This window comes from Emys orbicularis, chromosome 20 (genome assembly GCF_028017835.1).
Source record: "Emys orbicularis isolate rEmyOrb1 chromosome 20, rEmyOrb1.hap1, whole genome shotgun sequence".
Classification (NCBI taxonomy): domain Eukaryota; kingdom Metazoa; phylum Chordata; order Testudines; family Emydidae; genus Emys; species Emys orbicularis.
Window position 1 is genome coordinate 18338930 of NC_088702.1, and position 12123 is coordinate 18351052.

The 12123-nt window shown below is 51.0% G+C and overlaps 1 protein-coding gene across 1 annotated transcript; it reads right to left on the reverse strand.

The window, feature by feature from the left end:
• Nucleotides 1-8970: 8970 nt before the first annotated feature.
• Nucleotides 8971-11210, reverse strand: CTU1 (cytosolic thiouridylase subunit 1). Its single transcript, XM_065420347.1, has 3 exons — nucleotides 11163-11210; nucleotides 9974-10479; nucleotides 8971-9602 (listed from the first exon to the last, which is right to left on the reverse strand). The coding sequence occupies exons 2-3, from the start codon at nucleotides 10467-10469 to the stop codon at nucleotides 8971-8973; spliced, it is 1128 nt and encodes a 375-aa protein (XP_065276419.1). The 5' UTR covers nucleotides 10470-10479; nucleotides 11163-11210.
• Nucleotides 11211-12123: the final 913 nt, after the last annotated feature.

Sequence of the window (12123 nt, forward strand, 5' to 3'; positions counted from 1 at the left end):
GAAATTGAATCCTTTTAGCAGTACTTATTAACATTACATTTATTCCAATGTATTAACATCAAATGTATTAAAACTATCTTGTTATACCAGGCCTTTTATTTAGACAATTTGTTTTTGAGGCCAGTGTGTTCAATGCCCTCTTGACATTTTTGCATAGGCTTTTTAATTTAATTATAGCCTTGGGGTTTTGGTGAATTGAAAGGTAGGGGTGTCGTATATAAGCAGACCACTTTTGTACCTATCTTTAGACTTTAGCACTGCACACACATACAAAAAGAATATTTTTTTCTACTTAGGGTTAACCTGTTTTATTTTTATTTTTTTTTTAGGTTTGACTCCTTTTTCCACCTTTCTCTGGAGGGTCATAATTTGAGCCTTTTGGTTTCAGGTAGTTTGTTTGCTGACCACGTATGTCCTTTATCTACGGCTCTTTTGTGCTGCCATTTATGGGCAGTTCTCTCCTTCCTCTATCAGTTAGGTGATTTGCATTAACTCAGACACTTTCTGGAAAAATAACAGGAGTACTTGTGGCACCTTAGAGACTAACAAATTTATTAGAGCATAAGCTTTCGTGGGCTACAACCCACTTCTTCGGATGCATATAGTTCACTCTATATGCATCCGAAGAAGTGGGTTGTAGCCCACGAAAGCTTATGCTCTAATAAATTTGTTAGTCTCTAAGGTGCCACAAGTACTCCTGTTATTTTTGCGGATACAGACTAACACGGCTGCTACTCTGGAACACTTTCTGGCTTGCTTTTGGATCCAAAGCCAAGCAGCTCAGAGACTTTGTTTTAAAAGGGACACAATCAACTTCCACCAGAGTTTTGATTTCTTTCCACTTTCAACTCCTGCTTCCAAAACACACAGCTATCTGAAAAAGAAAACACAACCTATGGTGGCTCCCTTTGGAGCCCTGATAGGATTTTAATTAAGTGGCATGTTTTGTTTGCATTTCTTGTATCCCTTCTACAATATACACTGCACACGGCCTGGGGAGAATGCACATTCCCTTCATAGTTTAACTTCTAGAGCATTAGCCATATCAATTTGTAGATAAGGTGGAACTGTTTCTTTTGTGCTTACAAAGTTTTCATGTACCCTTATCAAAGTGACAGTCTGATTACTCAGAGCCACCTTCAGGCTCAGTATTTTTAATGTTGCCTTTTTTACTTTGTGCACCATACCCTTGCTGTTGCTCCAGAGGGGCACTGTCTTTTTTTAACCTTTTTATTATTTTACTAGTTTTTATTTGCTATTTTGTTACCACAAAACAAATCCAGAATTTCTTCCCATTCTTCTGGGTTTGACTGCCCTGCTGCAGCCACGACTTTGGTCTTTGGCCTTGGCTACACTCGCGGATGCGCTGTGAAGTGCGAGTGTAGTCGCGCTGCCAGCGCTGTGAGAGCTCTCTCGCAGCGCTGCAAGTACTCCACCTCTCCAAGGGGAGTAGCGTGCAGCGCTGCAGGCGCTGATTACACTGGCGCTTTACAGCGCGGCGCTCAGGGGGGGTGTTTTTTCACACCCCTGAGCACTGTAAAGTGCCAGTGTAACCAAGGCCTTTGAAAAGATATTGAACGTTATAAAGCATTGAGGTACCTTAAGGGTTAAATGCTAAATCCCAAAGCCAAACAACACTAGTTACCTGTGTCTGGCAAAAAGTGTTTCTCAGTTTTGCAACTTTGAATGAAAGATTCAAATGGATTTGAGTGGTATTATTTCAAAACCAAATCAAACCAATTCATCTTAAACCTACAAAACAAGAGTTTTACAAACCAGGAGTGTTGGTTTAGGTCCTAAACACTCCACATATTTACACAACATATTTATACACACAGATACATACATACTCTTTTGCTTAACATCCCTTCCACTGCTTTAATTTTTACACAGCTGTTCACAGATTACATTTGTATAATTTGGGGGCAGTTAAGTTCCAATAGAAACCCCTTACGTTCTTTTAGCGAATTTGACTAAATTGTTCATAGTCAGATGATTTCAATCAGACTGTCTCTTTGCCTGGCTTCTTTACAGACATTCCTTTGGAAAAGGGCCCATTTTCCCTTCAGAATGGCTGCAGAGAAACCAAGAATTCTCTTTCTATAACACTTTTTTAAAAAAAAAACATTTTTACAATGTTCAACTGCTTATTTCCCTCCAGCCTCTGCAGAGTTAATGTCTCACTCTCTTTCCTTAAAACACTTGCTTATTTTCCAAAATGACTCTGTCATAACTATAAAGGGAAGGGTAACAGCTCTCCTGTGTACAGTACTAAAAATCCCTCCTGGCCAGAGACTCCAAAATCCTTTTGCCTGTAAAGGGTTAAGAAACTCAGGTAACCTGGCTGACACCTGACCCAAAGGACCAATAAGGGGACAAGATACTTTCAAATCCTGGGGGGGGGGGGGTGGCTTTTTGTTTTGTGCTCTTTGTTAGAAGGGGTTCGCTCTTGGGGCTAAGAGGAACCAGGCATCAATCCAGGTTCTCCAAATCTTTCTGAACAAGTCTCTCCTTATCAAACTTGTAAGTAAACAGCCAGGCAAGGCGTGTTAGTTTATCTTTGTTTTCTCAACTTGTAAATGTACCTTTTGCTAGAGTGTTTATCTGTGTTTGCTATAACTGTGAACCTAAGGCTAGAGGGGAATCCTCTGAGCTCTTTAAGTTTGATTACCCTGTAAAGTTATTTTCCATCCTGATTTTACAGAGATGATTTTTACCTTTTTCTTTAATTAAAAGCCTTCTTTTTTTAGAACCTGATTGATTTTCCTGTTTTTTAGATCCAAGGGGTTTGGATCTTGATCCACCAGGAGTTGGTGGGAGAGAGGTAGGGGGAAGGTTAATTTCTCCTTGTTTTTAGATCCAAGGGGTTTGGATCTTGATCCACCAGGAGTTGGTGGGAGAGAGGTAGGGGGAAGGTTAATTTCTCCTTGTTTTAAGATCCAAGGGGTTTGGATCTGTATTTCACCAGGGAACTGGTGAAGGTTTCTCAAGGCTACCCAGGGAAGGGACTAGCATCGAGAATGGTGGCAGCGGACCAGATCTAAGCTGGTAGTTAAGCTTAGAAGTTTTTATGCAGGCCCCTACATCTGTACCAGCCCTGACAGACTCCTCCATCAACCCAGATATCACCCTTCCAGGTATTGTCCCAGGGATCTGAAATCCCCATGTCTGCACTTACTGCTTCCCTTACTCCCGCCACTCTGCCCCTCAAGGCTTCCAACCTGTTTTCCAATCCCTGTATCTGTTGCCTGCCTGCTTGTCTGGGCCCGATCCGGCTTTTCTCGCTGAACCGCCCCTTCCATGGACACAGGCTTTGTTCCACTCACTACCCATTTAGCAAGGAGAGTGGGCTCCTCAACTAGCCCCACCCCCTCCTGGTCCCTTTCCTTAAACATTTCTCTCAAAATTGTGAAATCACCACAATATCACTCACAAAAATACTACACTGCCCAAACTCCTATATCCTTCAGAGTTGGGTCTTGCATAGAAAATACCACCTGAACATATATATATATTTTTTTTACCCTTATAACTTTTCCGTGCCCACGCTTGTGCTGGGATTTACACAACACAAAACGTCTACACCAGGGGTAGGCAATCTATAGCACGCGTGCCAAAGGCGGCACGCAAGCTGATTTTCAGTGGCACTCACACTCCCCAGGTCCTGGCCACCGGTCCGGGGGGCTCTGCATTTTAATTTAATTTTAAATGAAGCTTCTTAAACATTTTAACAACCTTATTTACTTTACATACAACAATAGTTTAGTTATATATTATAGACTTATAGAAAGAGACCTTCTAAAAATGCTAAAATGTATTACTGGCCCGCGAAACCTTAAATTAGAGTGAATAAATGAAGACTTGGCACACCACTTCTGAAAGGTTGCCGACCCCTGGTCTATACCCACTAAAAACTCTTCCTGACAGAGCAGGAGAGGGGAACCCTAAGCCCTCTACCTTTTGGGCTCAATCCTGCTACGACTGAGGGTATATTCACCTATGTAATTTTTCCCGGACAAACAGGCCTTAGGGCCCGGTACCTCGACGACGGGGGGTGCATATACAGGTCTGTTGCATCTTATGCGCATTTAACATGCGCGATTTCGACTTTACTCGGTCGGCAAAAACAAAACAAAAAAAAAGAAAAGCAACAGTTTTACACTACTATACCTGTAGTGCGGGCGATTTCGCCCGCCATTGAACTCAATGGGGTTTTGGCTAGACGCGGTTTTCGCTTTACGCGCTAACCGCAGAACGGAATCCCCGCGTAAGATGAGACAGACCTGTACCTAGATAGTTTGTACAAACAGTTTACACATATATCTTATCTGTATAGTTTTCCCCGACAGACGGGTCAGAGCAAAGATGCTAATCCTCCCCGTATTGCCCGGTATCTCTACGCTCAGGGGTGTGCACACCTGAGTGATTGATCACTTTATACGTATGGTGCAGCTTTTAGCAGTATTTTCAATAATCATGCTGCATGTCTTTCCCCTTTCACAATTCTCCACCAAAAATGTTATGCTTATAAGAAGCACACAGGATCTTTTTCGGGGGGAAAGGCAATACGCCGCGTGTATTGGAAATACAACGATTAGCATAGGCATTCAATCACACCACACACACACTATCCCGCCAGTTGATGTTATAGTTACCAGTCCAGAGTCTGGATCAATCTAGTGGCCAGCTAGGTTGATCACGGGTAGGGAGGAGCTGGGTTCCATTGAACCCAGGGAAGTCTTGGCAGGACGAACCCAAAGTTTCATGGCAAGGCCCCCTGTTTATATAGAGATTTTCCTTCATTGGGACCAATGAGTTTTGCACCGTCATGCTGTAATCAATTGTTGTTTGAGGAGTGCTTGTTTTCTTAAATTGTTTTTCTTATTTTTAATTAAGTCTCTCAGGGAGTTACCCCATGCTGGTTTTGATCACAGCTATCTTGTCCCCATTAATAGGTGCCTGTCTTACTTTTAGAGCCGTCAATCTGCCCTCTTCCAACATGTCAACAGGGGTGTGTTGTAATTTTCTAGCGCCCCTGCGTCTGTCCTTGGTTCCTCCCTAGAACATCTGGTTCGGTGATGGCCTTCACACTTATCTTCTAACACACACATTCCTTATTCGCACACAAAACAGGACTGATTTGCACAGAGCATTTGAACAGGAACATCAAATTATAATGTAGGAGAAAACAATCATGGCATTCTTTTACTTATTTTAAAATGCTAAACCTACAACAAAGTGGTGACCCTAAAGGTCTGTCACTGCCTTAAAATCATCATCGGACACAGATGCTGGCTGATGCATCTCTACCAATGGCCCATTAGGCCATTCCTTTCTGCTATTCAAAAAGGGTGGCTGGCAGAATATAATCAAATCATACACCAATTCATTTAATACAGGCTACATTATTATTCTTTATTCTTCATTCTACGTTATATAAAATGCAAACATAAAATCCTACTGCTACATTGCCTCTCAGCAGACTCAGGCAGCATCATTGATTTCAATGGAATCTCAATGCCTAAAATGACTTGCCCCAGCCCATAGAGGAAGTCTGTAGTGTAGCAGAGAATTGCCTGAGTTTCCAAGTCCTAGAGTTGTGCCCAACAACCACTGGGCCATTCTTCCCCTCTACCTGGTGTTTTCAATCTGTGGCTGTCAAAGTGCTTCACAAAGATCAGTATCAATGCGCCCATATTAGACAAGGGGAAACTGAGTCACCGAAAGGGACTCAGCCAGCAGCCAGGAATAGCACCTGAAATGAAAATGTCAAAATAAGTCATTTAGACACTTCCCCCCACCCCCGACTCCACACCGAACATTTTGATTTTGACAGAATGGCTATTTCAAACGGCCAAGAGAATCTACCTCAGGGTTTTCCACCTCCAGCCCCGATCTGGCAGTTGAGCTAGGGCAGAGCTCAGAGGTACAGTAGTTTTCCCAACCTTTGCTAGGGTCTGTCAGGTGATTAAATTCAGGGCCTATTATCTGAAACCGAGACGAGGTGGGGGTGGGGAGGGGGGCTACAGGACTATGGTGCGCTCCCGTGCGGAAAAGACTGAGACACTCCGGCCTAGAGAATCAGATGGAAAATACTACTGTCCCAAAGGGCAACTGGTTGTTTAAACCCATCCTAGAGCAGGGCTCCCCCTTTGAATATATTTCAGGCTGTGATTACCCCGCCCCCCAACCAAAGTGACAGGAAATCACTGGACATACTCACAGGAGCAGGCAATGACACATGCCTGCATTATCCCTGCAATCAATGGCGCTGAATCCCCTAGTGGCTTCCCTACGCTGCCCAGCTGGAGATCAGCTCCCTCACCCAGCCTAGGGCTGCCAACTCTGACTGAAGCTATTCCAATTTTTTTTTCCAACATGACATCATGTCATTTTCTTAAAATATCCTATTATAATTCCCGGATTGCTTTCAGTGGTCACTAGGAGATGAATGCCAATTCCAGGAGACTCCAGGCCAATCCTGGAGGGTTGGCAACCCTAACCCAGCCGCATCTGTCTGGGCATCGCTGGCGCACTCCACCCCAGTGCCTACCTGCTCTCTGGACCTGGGCCAGTAGGAGCCTGCATTGGCTTCAGCTCTGTCCTCGTCTCCCTCTGTTCTGGTATAGCCAATGATTTTAGATTATTGATCACATTTATTGTGTGATCTGATTAACACGTTATGTCCTATATAATCATTGTATACTCAATACTTAAGTTGTAGGACTATAGAAGTCTACGATTGATCAGTATGTAGAGGGAATAATCACGTATTCAGTATCTGAGTAAGTAGGGTTGAAATGCAAGACCTGTAGGCTGAGGCCTGAAAGATTTTAGCTTAGCTAGTTTAGGCCTTGGAGCGAAGAAATGCTGATACAGTATAAGTAAGTGAGCGAAGAAAAACCCGATGCTCTAAGATAATGGGGAAAAGAGGGGCCAAGGGGTAATGAGAAAAATTTACTGGAAGATGAATTTTAAATCCTAAAATGCTGTAAAGGCACATGTGTTTCCAGCGTGTGCCTTAAACACAAGGATACAGGCTGCGCGTCAATGCTAATGAGAACAAAGAGAGCCTACACAACCTATAGAAATCGGGGTCCCTTAAGTTTGTAGGGGACCGACAAGGGAAAAGAGGAGTGACACTTTCATGTCCATGTGCAGAAGTTCGCTATAGGCAGAATCACATAAAACCAGGGTGCCCAGAGTGGGGAAATTGAGCTCGCTATGGGAATCTCCGGGAGGAACCATCCCTCTGCTCAAACCATGAGACCCATCAGACCTAACACAATTGGTGAGGATGTGAGAGTAACTATAGTTGTAACTTGTGCGTAGGTCTGTCTAGAATTGCCATCGGCTTGGAGAATAACTTTAATAAAACCTATAAAACAGACTAGACCTTGTACTTGTGAATGTCTGTGTGGTCTCTACCCTTGGGCTTTGTGTTCCTCGAGATTCTACATCTAAAGCACGTAGCAGAGGTGACTTTCACTGTTAAGCTTGAAACGGTAGCCGCTAGATCCGAACCCACGGTGGTGTGATACGTTACAAAATTCACGTTACACGAAATAAAAGGCTACACTGGCGTGCAAACTGTCCTCCTAGGTCCCTACTTCGCGCTTCTTGCTGCTGAGTTGTAATAAAAGTGAAACCTCGTCCTCTCCCAGGTGTAAGGCACGGCCACCCTGGCTGCTGCTGGCGGCAGCACTGCCTTCGGAGCTGGGCGGCCAGAAAGCTGTACCCACCCCCGCACCAGTTCCCCTTTTCCTCTGACAGTGTCCTTCAAATATGGTACCCCTAGGTCTCACAACCCCCCTATAATAGCCTTGCCACCCCCTTTTGGGTTGGGACCCCCAGTTTGAGAATTCCTGTTCTAGAGAAGAAATGGACATTGCATCCCCGCTATAGAATGGGAATGGCAGAGAAAGGTTCCTACATGCCATTTATTTCTACAGGGTGGATTTACTAAAAATCATTTCTGTAAAACTCTTCGCATCACCTCTGACCCTTGTGGTTTGAACCAGGCAATCTGTGACCCGGCACAACCTGGGGCTGTGTAATCAGGCCACAAACGCTGTAGGTTTCCCCTGCCCCAAGACTTTCAGGAAAAAATTACCCAGCCCCAAATCAGACTGAAAATTCCAAACTCTCTAATATTTACATGAGAAAAACTTTTTCTTCAGTTCCAATCCCTCAAGCAGTTTCCTTTCAATCGTTTTGAAATATCTCATCTCAAGTTTGGACCTTTGCCCCCTTAACGCGTGAATTTGCTCAAATTTCTAACCAAAAAGTTGTTTCAACTGGGAAAAAAATGAAGCTTTGCAGTTCAACAACGTCCAACCCTGTTACAAAAAACTGGGAGTCAGGTGTTTCCAAATTTTGGTTTCTACATTTTTTGGTAGAAAAAAACCCTATTTTGTTCCAAATATCTCAAGCAGCCCTGTCTAAGTTTAAACTTGCGAGCCAGGTTTTTAGTTTTTAAGGGCCTGGCTGACTTTTGTTATGTGATTGCCAAAGATTAGAGAGGCTGTTCACCGCGTGATTTCTTCTTCAGAAAACGGTTTTATTATCAGCTCTTTCACATGTCCTTGTAATCTCCTGGTACAGAAGAGAACCACGAGCCATTTCTTCATACTGAGCACTTATCATAAACAGCTCTCAAAGCAGTTTACAAAATATAAGCTGCATTATCTCAATTCTAGAGGGGTGGGAGGGAGCAACTGAGTCACAGCAAGGTAAAAGTGACTTACCTAGTCACACAGTGACTTGGAAATAGAACCCAGGAGTCCTGGCTCCCAGCCCCCTCTGCTGTAACCACGAGACCCCACTCCCCTCCCAGAGCCAGGGAGAGAACGCAGAAGTCCTGGCTCCCATCTCCCCCGTTGTATCCCATTGGATCCCACTCCCTCCCGGCCCCCGAGTGGGGCTGTAGACAGGAGCATGGCTGGTCTCAGTGGCACGCCCCACACCACTTCAGAAGTCCAGGTCCTGTGGGCCCCTCAGCTCCCGTCTGCCCCACGGCTCCTCGTCTGTCCCCAGCTCCCCACGAGGCTCCTGCTCCTCCAGCGGCTCCCCCTCGGCCGGAGCCCCCAGACGCCTGCGCTCCTCCTGGGTGAGGGGCTGCCCGTCCCGCAGCTTGTCCCGCAGGCGCCGGTGCTTGCCGATGCCCAGCTTGGGCAGGCCGCGGTCGAGCCCCTCCAGCAGGACGCAGGCCTTGCACAGGGGCTGGCTGGCCACGTAGCCGCAGCGCTGGCAGGTGCCGCGGGCCGGCATGCGGAGGTCGGACCGCAGCGAGAGCCGCTCGCCCGAGTGGCCCAGGTCGGCCACGGTGCTGGGCCGGGCGGCCTCCAGGTCCTTGAGCAGGGCGCGGGCGTAGCCGCGGTAGGCCTGGGGGGCGTAGACGCACTCGGTGCTGAAGTAGTCCAGGCCCTGGAAGTAGGCGTAGAGGACGATCTCCTTCTCGTAGGCGTGGCGCAGGGGCTTGCAGCGGGGCACGGCCCCCTCCCCGCCTGCCGGCCCTGTTCCCGCCCCCCGGCGCAGCCGACCCACGTCGCCCCGCAGGAAGTTCATCAGCACCGTCTCAGCCACGTCGTCCGCATTGTGCCCTGCGGGGAAGAGCGGAGGAGTCAGGCCGGAGGGGGCCCCCGGGTCGGACCCTGCGGTGACCTCTCCCCCCAATACATAGCACCCCCTCCTCCAGCACAGAGCCCCACCAAAATAAGACCCAATGCCCCCTTCCCGCAATTCAGCTCCCCCTGCCTCCATCCCACAGGACCCCCCCATGCACACCTGGGGAGATGTGCATGCTGAGCAGTAATCCTCCAGCTGACACCCCACCCCACCCCACCCGCCCCCAGGGCGATCCTGGCCCCTGCTCTCCCATACCACACACTCCCTGTGGGCTCTCCTGCTCCCCTCACCCCCCGTGGCCATCTTGCCCCTCCCAGCAGCAGGGCTCCCGGTGGCTCCCCCTCACCTGTGGCGATCTTGTCGGCACCCATCAGCAGGGCGCCCCGGTCGAGGGCCTGGCGCCGGAAGACGCCGCAGAAGGTGCAGTTGTTGCGGGGGCCGAGGTGGCGGGCGATGCGGTCCATGCTCCAGCCGTAGAGCTGGCGGTAGGAGACCACGTGCAGGGGCAGGCCGGAGCGGCGCTGGTGGCGGCGCACGGCAGCCAGGGAGGCGTCGCGGTAGCCGGCGATGCCCTCGTCCACGGAGAGCAGCAGCAGGCGCAGGCCGTAGCCGTGGCGCTGGTCAAGGAGCTGCAGCAGGTGGGCCAGCACCGTGGAGTCCTTGCCGCCCGAGGCGCCGATGGCCACGGTCTCGCCGGGCCGGAATAGCTGCCCGGCCACGATGGCCTGGTGCGTCTCCTCCTCAAAGGCCGCCAGGAAGCAGGCGCGGCACAGGGCGTGGCCTGTCTTGGGGCGCCGCAGGGCAGCCGGGCTGGCGCCGCAGGCAGAGCAGGGGGCCGGCATGGCGGGGGGGCTGGGAGAGATGGAGTGAGGGTTAGAGGGGGAGCACGCAGGCCAGCCCCCCAACTCACCGAGCCCCCCACTGCCCCTGCCCATCCCCCTGCTTCACTCAGCCCCCCACCGTCCCCTGCCCAGCCCCCCACCGTCCCCCTCCCATCCCTCTCACCATCCTCCGCCCAGCCACAACTCACCGAGCCCCCCACTGCCCCTGCCCATCCCCCCACCTCACTCAGCCCCCCACCGTCCCCCTCCCAACCCTCTCACCATCCTCCGCCCAGCCACAACTCACCGAGCCCCCCACTGCCCCTGCCCATCCCCCCACCTCACTCAGCCCCCCACCGTCCCCCTCCCAACCCTCTCACCATCCTCCGCCCAGCCACAACGCACCCAACCCCCCACTGCACCCTGCTCAGCCCCTGCCTCACTCAGCCCCCCACCGTCCCTTTCCCAGACCCCCACTCACCCAGCCCCCGGCACAGCCCCTTCACCCAGCCCCCCAACACCCATAAACAGCCTCCCTCCCCTCAACCCCCTGCCAAATCCTCACCCCTTAGGGCCCCGTCCAGCCCCAAATCTCCCCCCCGCCGCCGCCAGCCTCCTCCCGCACAATCTCATCACCCCCCAAGTACCAGCCCCGATCCTCCCGCGGGGTGCACAAACAGAGCCGGGGGGGGGGGCGGGGGGGATCTGACTCACCCGCTGTCGGAGCTGGAGTCTCCGCTCCTGCCCCGCACGCTGGCCGCACACACTGGCCAACTCCCAGCATGCACCTGCCTACAACTCCCAGCATGCACCTGGCCAGAGACTACACCTCCCAGCATGCACCTGGCCTGAGACTGCATCTCCCAGCATGCACCTGCCTACAACTCCCAGCATGCACCTCTCCAGAGACTGCACCTCCCAGCAGCCACCAGCAGAACAATAACCCCTCTCCCCATTGTTCCCTGCGCATCCCAGCCCTTCCCTCCCCGTCGGCCCTTCCTGCTATCCCCCCGCTGCTGCCGTGGGCTCTGCTGCCCCTGCGGGTGCCCCCCAGGCCGTGCCCTGCAGCCCAGACTTCTGCCCTCCCAGTCCCTTACCCAGCACTAGGGGACGAGATGGTGCCATGGAGCAGCCTGGGACCAGCAGGGGGAGCCAGCAGTGGGGGGCCCGGCAGTGTGTCTGTCCTGCCCAGACCGCAGCACTGTAGTGCCCCACACCTCCCCTCCCCAGTTAACATCCTCCCCATCGCAATCACTGCAGGCCCCAATGCCCCTGTGCAGTGCTACGAGGTGCCAGGCCACAGGAAGTGGGGCAGGGGACAGGGCAGGATGTGTGGTCAGCAGGGGGCGCTGTGCTGCAGGGAGCAGGCGGGGGCTCAGCAGGGGGCGCTGTGCTGCAGGGAACGGGGCGGGGGGCTCAGCAGGGGGCGCTGTGCTACAGGGAGCAGGGGGGGGCTCAGCAGGGGGCGCTGTGCTGCAGGGAACGGGGCGGGGGGCTCAGCAGGGGGCGCTGTGCTACAGGGAACGGGGCGGGGGGCTCAGCAGGGGGCGCTGTGCTACAGGGAGCAGGGGGGGGCTCAGCAGGGGGCTCTGTGCTGCAGGGAACAGGGGGGGGCTCAGCAGGGGGCGCTGTGCTACAGGGAGCGGGGGGGGGCTCAGCAGGGGGCACTGTGCTA

Excerpts from the sequence above, each read along its gene's own strand:
- CTU1 (XM_065420347.1), bottom strand. The coding sequence starts at position 10,469 with ATGCCGGCCCCCTGCTCTGCCTGCGGCGCCAGCCCGGCTGCCCTGCGG. Across the intron at positions 9,603-9,973 it reads TGCCGACAAGATCGCCACAG|GGCACAATGCGGACGACGTG; the intron begins GTGAGGGGGAGC and ends TCTTCCCCGCAG.